This window comes from Oryx dammah, unplaced genomic scaffold (genome assembly GCF_014754425.2).
Source record: "Oryx dammah isolate SB20612 unplaced genomic scaffold, SCBI_Odam_1.1 HiC_scaffold_12, whole genome shotgun sequence".
Lineage (NCBI taxonomy): Eukaryota > Metazoa > Chordata > Mammalia > Artiodactyla > Bovidae > Oryx > Oryx dammah.
The window spans coordinates 70,845,067-70,857,589 of NW_024070196.1; the positions used below are offsets into that span (position 1 = coordinate 70,845,067).

Below are 12,523 nucleotides of genomic sequence, written 5' to 3' on the forward strand. Positions count from 1 at the left end.
ACTCTCTTGCTTTTTGCATGATCCAGTGGATGTTGGCAATTTGATCTCTGGTTCCTCTGCCTTTTCTAAAACCAGCTTGAACATCAGGAAGTTCACGCTTCATGTATTGCTGAAGCCTGGCTTGGAGAATTTTGAGCATTGCTTTACTAGCATGTGAGATGAGTGCAATTGTGTGGTAGTTTGAGCATTCTTTGGCATTGCCTTTCTTTGGGATTGGAATGAAGACTGACCTTTTCCAGTCCTGTGGCCACTGCTGAGGTTTCCAGACTTGCTGGCATATTGAGTGCAGCACTTTCACAGCATCATCCCTCAGGACTTGAAACAGCTCCACTGGAATTCCATCACCTCCACTAGCTTTGTTTGTAGTGATGCTTTCTAAGGCCCACTTAACTTCACATTCCTGAATGCAGAGTTCCAAAGAATAGCAAGAAGAGATAAGAAAGCCTTCTTCAGCAGTCAATGCAAAGAAATCGAGGAAAACAACAGAATGGGAAAGACTAGAGATATCTTTGAGAAAATTAGAGATACCAAGGGAACATTTCATGCAAAGATGGGCTCGATAAAGGACAGAAATGGTCTGGACCTAACAGAAGCAGAAGATATTAAGAAGAGGTGGCAAGAATACACAGAATAACTGTACAAAAAAGATCTTCACGACCCGGATAATCATGATGATGTGATCACTAATCTAGAGCCAGACATCTTGGAATTTGTTCAGTCCCATTCTGTTTATACATAAAGTAGATTCAGAATTGCTAACCCTTATCCTTGTGAGAAACAAGGCCACTGACTAGGTTACAGGGCTTGTGTTCAGCCCTTTGCTGCTTTAGCTTTACAGCATCCAGTTAAAATACTGTTTCTTGGGACTGGCCTGGTGGTCCCATGGTTGAAGCTCCTCCACCCTTTACTGCAGGGGGCATGCCATGGGGCCAAAAAAAAAAAAGATACTGTTTCCTGATGTTACTCAGGCTGATTTCTAATTCCTCATGCCCTTCATTGTGGTTGAGTTGTTCATTTGAAATACAGTTAGGTTCATTTGTTACTATTGGTGTTCCATTTTGAGTGCAGATGTATGATTTTGGTAGGGATTGTCCTACCAGCCTGTTCAGGAGGGTTTATAACTTACCTTCCCTCCAGGAGTGTATGAGAGTTGATTTGCTTATATTTTGTAACACAAATATGAATGATCGCAGATTTTGTTCAGAGCCTTCCTTTCCTTGCCCACTTCTTCTGTCGTAATGGGTTGGGGAAAGAAAGAACAACAACTTCAACTGCAGAAACTTTTCTAATGGAAAGAAGTAAAATCAGTTCTGCAGCTCTGACTGGAGAGTTCCTTACTGGCATTTCAGAGTTATAATTATATGGTACAGTTTTATTCTTTACCTAGTTTAGCATCCGTTACATAACCTCTCGCCACCTGCTTCGTTGTGCAGGCAGCTCTTTTCAGTTTAGATAAAAATGCTGTGAGCTTCCAGTTTCAACATTTTCTGTGTTAGTCCTTCTCGTGTCTGGGTGGGTGTTAATATTTCTGACATTGTTCAGTTCATGAGAACCTGGGTTTTCCATCTAAACTGGCTGTGCTGGGGATGGTCCTCCAAGCCTCTGTCTGTCCCTGCTGACTCCCTGGGGCACAGGTTAGATGGCGAGCAGGGTGGCCGTTTGGAGTAAACTGTCCTCTCTTTGCAGTGCAGCTCCCTGTCCTCTGCTCCTTCTCCCCTGTGCCCCCACTGAAGACCCTCACCTGCATGGGTTTCTGGTCTGCGGGCCTGTCCTGCCTGGGCCTGGGTCTGTCTGCAGACCTCTGCTCTCCTTTCCATGCCCCTCCTCTTGTGTTTGGTTTGCCGTGCGTCTCCGGCCTTCAGTTCCTCATTTACTGTCCGTGTTTGCCGCTTGTTTCGGGGGAGTTTGCGCATCCTGAGGAACATGAGGTAAATACCAAAACCTTCAGAACTCGTAGGCTACTTGGGAAGCAGAATGCTTTCTGCATCACGGTCAATATGAAGGTTTAAATGTTTGTCCTCAGCTTCTTTTCAGTTGACCTGTGAGACTCTGGTCCAGTTAAGAACCAAACCTTGGTTCATCACCAGCAAGAGGGCATGGCCAGTGGAGGCTGCTTGCCCTCGTGTGGTGTCGTGGCTGAGAACATGGGTTTTGGAGGTCCCTTGGTTTGAATCCCAGTTCTGTTCAGTCTGCCTGGGTGGCTACCCAGAGCGCAGAGATCTGGGGTAGACCTGATGCCCTTGGTTCACCACTTCTGGCTGTTCAGAGCTCATTGCGAGCCAGCCCACCTGGACCGTCCTGGGATTCTTGCCCAGTGAAGGTGGGAGGGGAGCGCTGAGGAGGAAGGGCGTGTAAGGGATGCTCCACACATGAGGAGCCCCTCTGCTTCCTCAAGGCCTCATGACAAGTTCAGAGCATCAGGGAGCTCCAAAGGCCATTTCTCCAGAGTACTGCTTGGGTTAGAGCGCGCGGAAGATCCAGTACAGAGACTGCTGACTGCAGTACTGACTGCAAGCGTGCTTCAGGTAACAGTTTACGGCTGTGGGCTTTTAGGACGATGATTGTGCTAAATCCTGGTGGGGTTTCTTAGGTTAGCTATTCCTGTGGAGAGAAATGTTTTTCATACTTTTTCCTTCAGTAATTTGTGTTCTTCGCTGAGTTCACCAAAATTTGTGGACCCTTTACTAAGTCTAAGTCACTGCAGCTCTCCATCTCTCTGTGGTTATATCTGCGTGTACGTATACACTAATTCATTTAGCCACATAACTGGGTGTGGGGCTTTTTCCATTCTCTTGTATACATATAAAATCTTTTTAAAGAAAGTTTGTAGTTATGTTTGAAAGAAGCCTAAACACAGATTAATGAAATCTTTTGTGACTTGGTCAACACTATCAGGGCAGACATACAGAGCATCAGTTCAGTTCAGTCGCTCAGTCGCGTCTGACTCTCTGACCCCGTGGACTGCAGCACGCCAGGCTTCCCTGTTCCACTTTGGGGAGGGGTCGACTACCTTAGGGCTTTTCATCTGCTGCTCTTGTGATCTTTGTAGCCCTTAGACTTTCTTCTTTTCTCTTTGCAATCCGATGAACTGCTGGCTGCTCCGTCCATGGGGTTTTCCGGGCAAGAGCACTTCAGTGGGTGTCATTGCCTTCTCCAGGGAGACTGTCTTCATTTTTGAGTCAAGCAAATGGTTGTTCAGAGGTGCTGAGTAGTTCAGTGGCGTCTGGGCTAGTAAGGGAAAAGGCAGACTTGGGACTCATCTGATTATTGCTGGAGAGGTTTAAAAATGTGTATTTAGACAGCCAAGTGTGCTCAAGCTCTGGGTTGTCCAGAGCACCTTTCCTAGAGCGGCTGTACACTTGTTCACGACATCAGATTCTAAGCTGCCGCATCTGTAGTTTACGGAGCACTGAGTCACATGTAACATTCTGGTGGTTTTACACCTAAAATGACTTTAGCTTTTATTTGCTCACTTAACGGTTCGCACCCTCTAGAGAAACCTTTGCCCTGGCATTCTCGGTTAGTAAGCTCTGAGAGAATCAGGCTAAAGTCATGCGTTTTCTTTCAGAGCAGCCCGTTGGTATTATCTCCCTACTTATTTTTGGAGCATTAATTTGGATCAGTCTAACTTAGCATCTGAAGACAAGTTAATTTTTATCTGTGAAACAAAGTACTGTAGTTTTGTGTTCAAATAATTAAAGTTCACCAAAATGGGTAGCTTAGAGAACAGCTTAATAGCTTTCTCTAAAAATAACCCATTCACAGCTGATAAGTAGCATTTTAGTTGCTTAACAGCGTGTGCAGTATGTGAACCTAACGCGTGATGAGTTACCTCCTTTGTTAGACAGACTTTATTATCCACCAATATTCCTGAACCTCGGCTATGGAGTAACTCTAATGGCAGGGGGCCAGGGAGGATGAGGGAGGACCTGAAGGGCCCAGAAAGGTTGTGTTTCCGTCAGAGCCTTGGGGATGACTGTGGAAGCCTGGGTGTTTATTCTAAGGATGCTGCTGTTGCTCAGAGCCTGTCTTGAACATTTGTCTTGAAATTGTCTTCAGTATGAACCATGAAAGAAAATTAGCCCCACCATTGTGTAGCATGGCTCAATTTTTAAAAATCACCTTTGGGGGAATAACTTACACACAGCACAATGCGCCTTTCCTTTGTGCACACTGAGTGAGCCTTGCAAGTGCACGCGCTGTGTCACCCCCGCCGCAGGGACGCAGGGCACGCTGTGTCCCCGTGAGAGGCCTCTGTGCCCTGTGCGGTCAGTGCTGCACTCAGGCAGCTGCGGTCCGGCTGTCTGTTGGCGTGTCAGCCTCAGCCTGCCGAGAGCTGTGGGTGGGTGCTCGCTGCCCGCTTCCTCCCTTGGCGTGGATTTCCCGGCCCGTCCTCGTCTTTCCCTTTTAGCTGCTCAGCGCTCTCCCGTCGCGTGGTGACACACCGTTTAACCTTTCCTTGTTGGCGGCTCTCTGGCGTCCTCCGAGTTCGTGAGTGTTATGAACAAAGCTCCTACAGGCAGTTGTATACAGGTCTCCGCGGGCATATACTTTTTTTCTTTTGTAATTGAAGTATATTCGGCATACACCGTGCACACGGGTTTGACCTGTGTGTGTCGTGCTGCAGCGTGGCCAGCAGAGCCAGTGCGCATCTGGCGCCACGTGGGGTCCGGCGGCGGCGCTGGCCGTCTTCCCTGTGCTGGGTGTCACGCACGGGGCTGGTTCACGCCAGCCTCTACGTGTGTGCCTCGTGGCCGCCGGCCCCTGGTTCCTCCCCGCTGGCCTCCGCCAGCCACCAGTCTGTTCTCTGTATCTGTGAGCCTGGGTGGTTTCGTTTTGGTGTTTTAGAGTCCACGTATAAGTGGCGTCTCGTGCTGTCTGTCTGTCTCTGTCTGGCCTGCCTCGCTTAGCAGAGCCCCTCGCAGCCCATCTGCTCTGTGTCAGAGAACACGGCCTCTTTTTCCCTTGTGGCCGACTGGGGCTCCGTCGTGTGCTGCAGACTGCCTCTTCCGTACCCGTCCACCCCCCGTGGACGCTCAGCTTGTGTCTGTATCTTGGCGGTTGTCATAGGCATCTGATTTCATTGCTCTTGAGTAAATGACGAGGAATGGAGCTTCTGGGTTGTGTGTTAAACGTGCGTCTAACTTTTTCAGAAGCCGCTGAGCCTTAGCGGAGCACTTGTGCCATTTTGCAGTTCCACCTGCAGGGTGTGAGAGTCCTAGCTCTTCCACATGACCGTCAGCACTTGGTGTAGCCACTGTTTCCATTTCAGCCATTCCGGTGGGCGCGCTGTGTGGCTCTAATCTGCGTTTCCCTTGTGCCTTATCCCTCACTTTCCCACGTGTGGATTGTCACACCGAGTATCTGTTCTTACCTTCTGCCCATTTGGGGGAGTGGAGCTCTTGGTGTGGCGTTCTTTGGGGTCTGCTGACTCACCGGTCTGCCCCATCCCTGCCCAGTACCACACTTGCCTTCTCAGCTACCCCTCCCCTGGCTGCTTCCAGCCTGTCCTCGGGCGTCTATTTTAAAGGCCACTACCTCAAGGTGGAAGAGCGTTTGCTGAGCCCCTTTTGCCCTGTAGTAAACATGACCTTGAGAGGAGGTGGCTCTGGAGTGTGGAGAGCTGGCAAGCCAGCCCTGTGGGCGGCTCCTCACGTCTGCAGCCCTAGAGTGTGTGCGAGAAGGCAGCATCCACATTGAAAGTGGAACTGGTGTGGGCACTTCCAGCCCTGGAGAGCAGTGACTGTGCTGAGCGCTCTGCCCTCAGGGCCCCAGAGAGACCCAGATGTACCTGGAAAAAGGCAGGAAAGTTCAAGAAGGTCAGTGCCATGGGATGCGATCAGAGGGACACCAGCAGTGAGAAGAGCGACCCCACAGGAGCCGCTGCCGGCGCGTCTGACCCTGTGCGGCCCCACAGACGGCAGCCCACCAGGCTCCCCATCCCCGGGATTCTCCAGGCAAGAGCACTGGAGTGGGCTGCCATTGCCTTCTCCAGTGCGTGAAAGTGCGTCGCTCAGTCATGTCCGACTCTTTGCGACCCCATGGACTGCAGCCTTCCAGGCTCCTCCGTCCGTGGGATTTTCTAGGCAGGAGTACTGGAGTGGGGTGCCATTGCCTTCTTCGCCACCACAAGAGAGAAATGCTGACATTTTGAAATAATGCTTTTTTAAAGAATGAGGGTGCAGTTTTCATGGAGCAGTGTGAAGCAGGCCGTTTTTTCCCTTTACATCCTTTTCCCCCAAGCAAGACTGCTGCTGTCAGTCCTAGCTGGCAAACACAGCAGATCTGAAATGACTCAGAATCTGGAATATATCAGATTATCCTTCTATGTCCAAGTGGGAATCCAGAAATAATTCTATAATCTCAGCTTGATACCAGAAGTATCTTATGCAGCATCTCTCAGCTAGTACGTGGGCATCAGAATAAGGTTTCCCTCTGTTTAAGGACAGTCTCAGCCAAGTGGTGCCTGTTGCTAAGTTTCCCTCTGTTTAAGGACAGTCTCAGCTAAGTGGTGCCTGTTGCTAAGTTGAAACCAGTGTAGCAAGAGCATTTGTATGTGTCTTTCCTTGGCATTTAACGCATTTCTAGAAATACTTACTTTCCCTCGGATTTTGTACCTGTGAAGTTGTTAGATTCCAGTTAAGTATATGTTAAGCTCCTTGGCCTTGTCCCACAGCTCCCTGAAGGTCTGCCCCCTGTGCCCAGACCTTTCCCCATTGCCTGGCATTCTGGCCGGTGTCCACTCCTGTCCTCCAGGCCACCAGGTTTGCCTTCACGGTGTGCTCTGTTGCTCATTTCAGGCACTGTATTTTTTGCATCTCTAGAAGTTCATCTTGAGTATTTCTTACGTCTTCCACGTTTCTCCTTAATACCGTGTCCTGCTTTCATGCGTGTATCGAGTATATTGATGAGATCTGTTAACATTCTTGTCTGCCAATTCTATCATCTCTTGTTTTCTGGGTCTTTTTTCTTTTCTTTTCTCTTCATTTTTCTTGCTTTTTTTGTTGTTGTTTTTATTGATTTGTAATATTTCAGATGTACAGTGAAGTCATTCAGTATATTCAATATATGTATTTTCATATTCTTTTCTATTATAGGTTATTACAAGATATTGAATATATTTCCTGGTTTCTTTTTCCGTTTGCTTGGGTTTGGGGGGAGTTTTAGGTTGTACTGGGTCTTTGTTGAAGTGGATGGACTCAGTTGCCCCATGGCATGTGGGATCTTAGTTCCTGGACCAGGGATCGAACACACGTGCCCTGCCTTGGAAGGTGGATCATAACCCAGGACACCCAGGGAAGCCCCACGTTTCGGTCTTTTGTAATGTTGGCTGGATGCACGACATTGTGGGTTTTACACTGAATGCTAGATTTTTTATTTTTATTCCTTTGAATATTTGGGAGTTTTTTCCCTGGGATGCAGTTAAGTTCCTTGAACAGTTTGTTCCTTTCAGAGCTCTCTTTTCAGTGTTTTTAACGGCAGGTCCAGAATAGCCCTCAGTCAAAGGCTAATCTAGCCCCTGGACTGAGTCACCACCTCTCTGAAGACTGGGCTTGTTGCGCGGCGGTAGGACGGGAGCTGTTCCCACTCTCGTACTGTGTGGCTTAGTCCATCTGCTCCTTCTGGTGGCTCCTTCCCTGGCCTTGGAATTGGAGCGTGCGTGAGCTCTGATCGGTCCTGAGCCGGACGGTCGGGGGAAGCCTCCTCAGCCTTCTGACTTTCTCCTCTCCTGTGCTCTGCCTCACAAGTCTGGCCAGCGTGGGCGCTCCAGATCTCGAGTTCTGTTTCATCTTGAGGAGACTGCCCTTCTCTGCATTGCAGCCGGACGCTCCGGGCTGTAAAGTGGGGCCGTCGCGGGACTCGCCTTGCTGCCCTGTGCTGCCTGCTGTTGGGTGTCTGCAGACCGTTGTTCCATAAACCCTGTCTCTTTTCCCTTTTAGTTAAGAGAGCAGATCAGCCTCTGTTCTTTGATCGTGGCTAGAAGCAAGCCCTGTGACAGTGTCTGGAAGGTTGGGACGCATCTAAATGAACTCAGGGCTTTCCCGTCAGGCTGCCTCATCTTACGTTACCTACACCACATCGATTGTTTTTTTCCTCCCAGTAGAATAGACAGAGGTGGTAAGACAAGATATAATTCAAGCTACGTCTTAAGTCACTCATGTTCCACCATCCGAGCTTGTTCTGCAAATCGGCTCTTCTAGATAACTATTTTTAAGCTGCAGTCTGTGGTTTTATTTTGAATCTCACTTTTAGTTAGTACAGTCTTCATACTTAGTTTAATGGCTGCACAGGGACCTATTAATATTCCACAATGTATTAAACCTTACGTTTGGCAATACGGTTTGTTCTTTTAGGCAGTTTTGCAGTAAATATCTTCAAATATCATCCCTATTCTTAAGGATACGCAAAGGGAGGAAGGCAGGAGGGATGATGTTCTGTTATTTCAACCTGCATGAATAATTAGGCTACTTGGGGTATTTAGTAAATGTTTGTCCAATGACTGAAGTAGAATAGAACTGACAGTTCAATTAGGTAAAATTCTCAGTTACTTTTTTAGGAATATTTTTGTTCCATTGGGCATTTATTTTTATGAGAGGTTAAAGTAGCTAACTGTGAAATGATTGTTTCCTTCTATTTATTAAATTAAGTCCATATTTTCTATATGCTAATTGTTTCATCAATTTTGGAAGTATTATTAAGTGGAAGACCTTTTTCAGACAAACTTTTATGTGGGGATAATTTCAGCTTTACAGGAAAGTTGCGGATAGTGCTGGGGGCTCCCGCAAGCCCCTGCCCAGTTTCCCCTCATATCAGCATCGTATGTGACTGTAATGTGCTTATCAAAGCCAACATTGGTCGAGTGGAATTCCGGGCTTTATTTGGGATCTGCTCTTGCACTGATTTCCTTGTTCTGTTCCAAGCTGCAGTCCAGGATACGCCATGCACCGGGCGGTATGTCTGCCTCGTGGCTCTGTGACTGGTCTTTGCTTTTTTTTTTTTATGACTTGGGAGAGCTTGTCGAGTCGTTTTGTGGACTAGCCCTCACGTTGGGTCTGCGGACGTTTTTCTCACTGTTAGACTGGGGTGACAGGCTTGGGAAAGAGCACCACCGAGATGAGCCGCCGTTCTCATCCTGCCGGAGGCGTCCACAGGGTGTCAGTGGTGGAGTCACTGACCACTCGGTGGGGGTGGGATCTGCCAGGCTGCTCCACTGCGGAGTGACTGTCCCTCCCGTGCCACCATCTGTGCTTTGGAGCGAGTCACTAGGTGCAGCCCGCCCGCCCGCCCGCAGGTGAGGGGGCGGAAGAGGATATGGACATAGGCTCCAGGTTCTTGTGTTGGGGAGCCTCGTCTCTGCTCCTCCACTGTTGGTTTCTCCCCAAGAATTTGGTTCCAGCTCCTCGGAAGACGGCATGAGCAATTTAGGCTGTGTGCTTCTGCCCTTGAGGAGTTGAGTCTGCTTAAATGGAGAGCATTTGAACCAGAACCAAGCTAGGGCTTCCCAAGGACTCAGAGTACAGGCCCACCTGAGTGGGGGTGGCCACCCAGGTTCTCCCTGGAGAAGCCGGTGGACAGAGGGGCCTGGCAGGCCGCAGCCACGGGGTCACAGTCAGATGCGGCTGATGCTTCACCAAGCTAGGTGACATGGGGTTGGTGGCATAGGCCCTGCTTTCTGCAGAGTGGTGGCCTCATCACGGTTCAGGTTGGCAGAGAGGGCTCCTGCCCGCTGCCCTGCCCGCGCATCCTGTCCTTTCAGCAGTCTGCCTCCTGAGGGAGCTTCACAGCAGACATCAGTGTTGCCTCCCTTAAAATCCCCGTGACTTCCTGCGGTGGAAGTCACACACGCGCCCTGCTCTGTAGCCCCGGGTCCCTGCAGGGAGGGCCCTGCAGCTTTGCCTGAATGCACGCTGCCTCCTCAGCCCTGCCTAGTTCGGGGAGCCTCCTCTCCACCCTGCCTGGTCCCCCAGCCTCTGACCCTCCACCGCTCCGTGACCGCACGAGCGTTCTGGTTGTTGCCTTGATTTGCCGGCCACTCTGCTCCTCCTCGCCTCCTTTAAAGATGGTCACCTGCGTGTTTGCACGCCGTCCCCACTCCCACCCACCTGCCGACACCCAGGGCCCACCCGTCCCCCGATCGCTGAGTCGGCAGATGGCTTCCAGTTCTCATCTTCTGTTTGGGACTCCAGGCTTCCGACATGGCGCTCTATCCTGGTGTTCACAGGTGCTCCCTCATGCTCTGGCCAGTTCCTGCTCCTCTGTCTGCTCTTGAGCTCTGTCCTCAGACCTCGCTTCTCTTCAGCAGTGCTCCCCTCTGTGGCTTGTTAAATGGTCCCGTATCTTACTCCCAGCCTCCACCTCCTCACTGCTGCTGGGAGCAGAGCCTCTCTTTCCTCCATCCGAATCCCCTGCAGGCCTCCTCAGACCTTTGCGTCAGAAAGTACAAGACCACTGTCTCCCCCACCCCATTCTCTTGTTTTCTTTCCAAGGCCTGGGTCAAGAAAACAAACAGAGCATGGCAGCCCACTCCAGTATTCTTGCCTGGAGGAACCTGGCAGGCTCTGGTCCACAGGGTCGCCAAGAGTTGGACACAACTTAAGCAACTTAGCACGCACGAAACATGAAATATACTCTCCCTTCTTCCTGAGACAGGTAGACTTTCATGAAGACCTAGATCAGATTCAAATTGTAGACTCTTGGGCTTTTCCGAGCTGGGCATCAGCAGTCCCTGCGAACGGGCCCGCAGCAGAGCCCTCTTCTCTCTCAGCTAGTGCTCTGCGCCCACCCCCTGCGGTGAGCTGCTGCTTCAGGGGCCCCGGGGGTTATGGGGGCTCCTGGTGGCGTGTTCCCCGCACTTTGTACGCACCGCCAGCTGAGGGGCCGGGTGGGTGAGGGCTGGCCTTCCCACAGGCAGCCTGCTTGTTTCCCCTCCGTGTGGGGTCTCGCCTTCTCTGGGCCCTTGCTCCCCTTTGAGCGCCTGCTCGTCCTTCAGCCTGGTTCCTACAGGCCTCGTCTTTTGGTCCTCCCTTCGGTGCCCTCAGTTTGGGTGTGATCTACGCGGCGGCTTCTCGGGCCTCAGAAGTGGTGAAGGCATGCGTGCCGTCTGTCCCTGTCTCCTCCCTCCCGGATCTGCCACCCTCTCAAGAGGAGGACCACTGTTGGGCTCTGCCCCGGGGCTGACTTGGAGCCTCGGAAGTGGGGCGTGCTTGGCGAGTGTGGCCGGGCCCCACCGCGCTCTGGGGCCCCTCCTGTTGCGGTTGTGGCCCTGTCCCAACAGGAGATGAGGTTGCTGCAGCATGACTTGCTCGTCCTTGACTCACGCTGGTTCCCGTTTCTCCCATCTGTTAAATAATCTCCTCTAGAGTCCTGTGGGCTTCTACTTCCGCACTTACTGCCAGATACAGTTCTGGCATTTTACCCTTGCCCTGGGATTGATCATGCATTCGGGGACCCCTGGCTCTTTTTTAAAATCAGTGTCTTTAAGAAGTCATTGGTAATCAGTATGTCATTGTGTACTTTTAAAGTGTACACTTTAAGTTTTGACATACTGTACACCCCTTAAGCTATCAGAACATTTCGATGATGAGTGTTGAGGGCCTCCAAGAGTTCCCTGGCTTCCGTGTTCATCATGTCATCCCTCCTCCTCCACCGGCCCCACTTTCTGTCCTCTGGCGAGCGTGCATCTTATGTGAGGGGGCACTTCTCTTTTGGGCTGGCTTCACTCAGCATCATTATTTTGCTCTTCATCTGCGTTACATTACCAGTAGTTTCCTTTTTACTGCTGAGTAGTAGGAACGTACCGTTTTAAGAATTGAATGTGCCCACCTCTGGCTGTGACCTCCGCCTCCCCACCGCTTTGGATCTCAGGAGAGAATTCATCTGGGGCCTGAGGCCACGTTCATGTAAGACGACTGGGTGCTCACAGGGGCTTGAGCTCCTCGGGGCACAGGAATGGTTGTGATCTTTGCATGTCCCCTTAGCGTAACGAATGCTGGAGAAAAGCGTCCTCCTTTATCCGGGGGTGTGTGTGGCTGTATTAAGTAGCAGACCTAGTTCCAATTTTAGGGCTGTTCTCTTAGGTGGGCGTGAGGTTAAAGGTATTTTTGCACCTCTTTCTAGGAAGTACTCTTTATTTCTCAAATATTTTTGTATTGGTGAGGAATTCCAAAAATAATTGTGCTTTCTTCTTTAAAGGATATGCCAGCAGTTTTCTAGGATTTCTCCTGTGATTTTTTTTCCCATTTAAGAAGAATTTTTGAAATATATTTTTAAAAGTTTCACATGGTTCTTCAGTCGAAACAATGTGAAAGGCATGCAGCGAGGGGCTTGAAGGTGTGTTCATTGCTGCTTCTGCTTGAGATTCTGCTGAGTCATTCAGGACACCTTGCAAAGAACTGGGCCCCATGTTAAGACTGTGAGAGGTGTTTTTCTTTTTCTTTTTTTTTCTTTTTTTGCCTCTTTTGTGTGTGAGAGTATTTTTTGAACAATACTTTTTAGGTTTTGTTATAAGATGACCCAAACGGTA

General features: G+C 49.9%; 1 protein-coding gene across 1 annotated transcript in view; it reads left to right on the forward strand.

Moving 5' to 3' along the window:
• The window catches only part of MAPK1 (mitogen-activated protein kinase 1), a 51,743-nt gene that overhangs the window by 16,445 nt on the left and 22,775 nt on the right, over positions 1–12,523 (forward strand). Inside the window, exons 3-4 of the mRNA XM_040251309.1 lie at positions 7,941–8,009; positions 9,079–9,182. Coding sequence (XP_040107243.1) covers positions 7,941–8,009; positions 9,079–9,182 — 173 coding nt within the window. The remainder of the gene's footprint in view (positions 1–7,940; positions 8,010–9,078; positions 9,183–12,523) is intronic.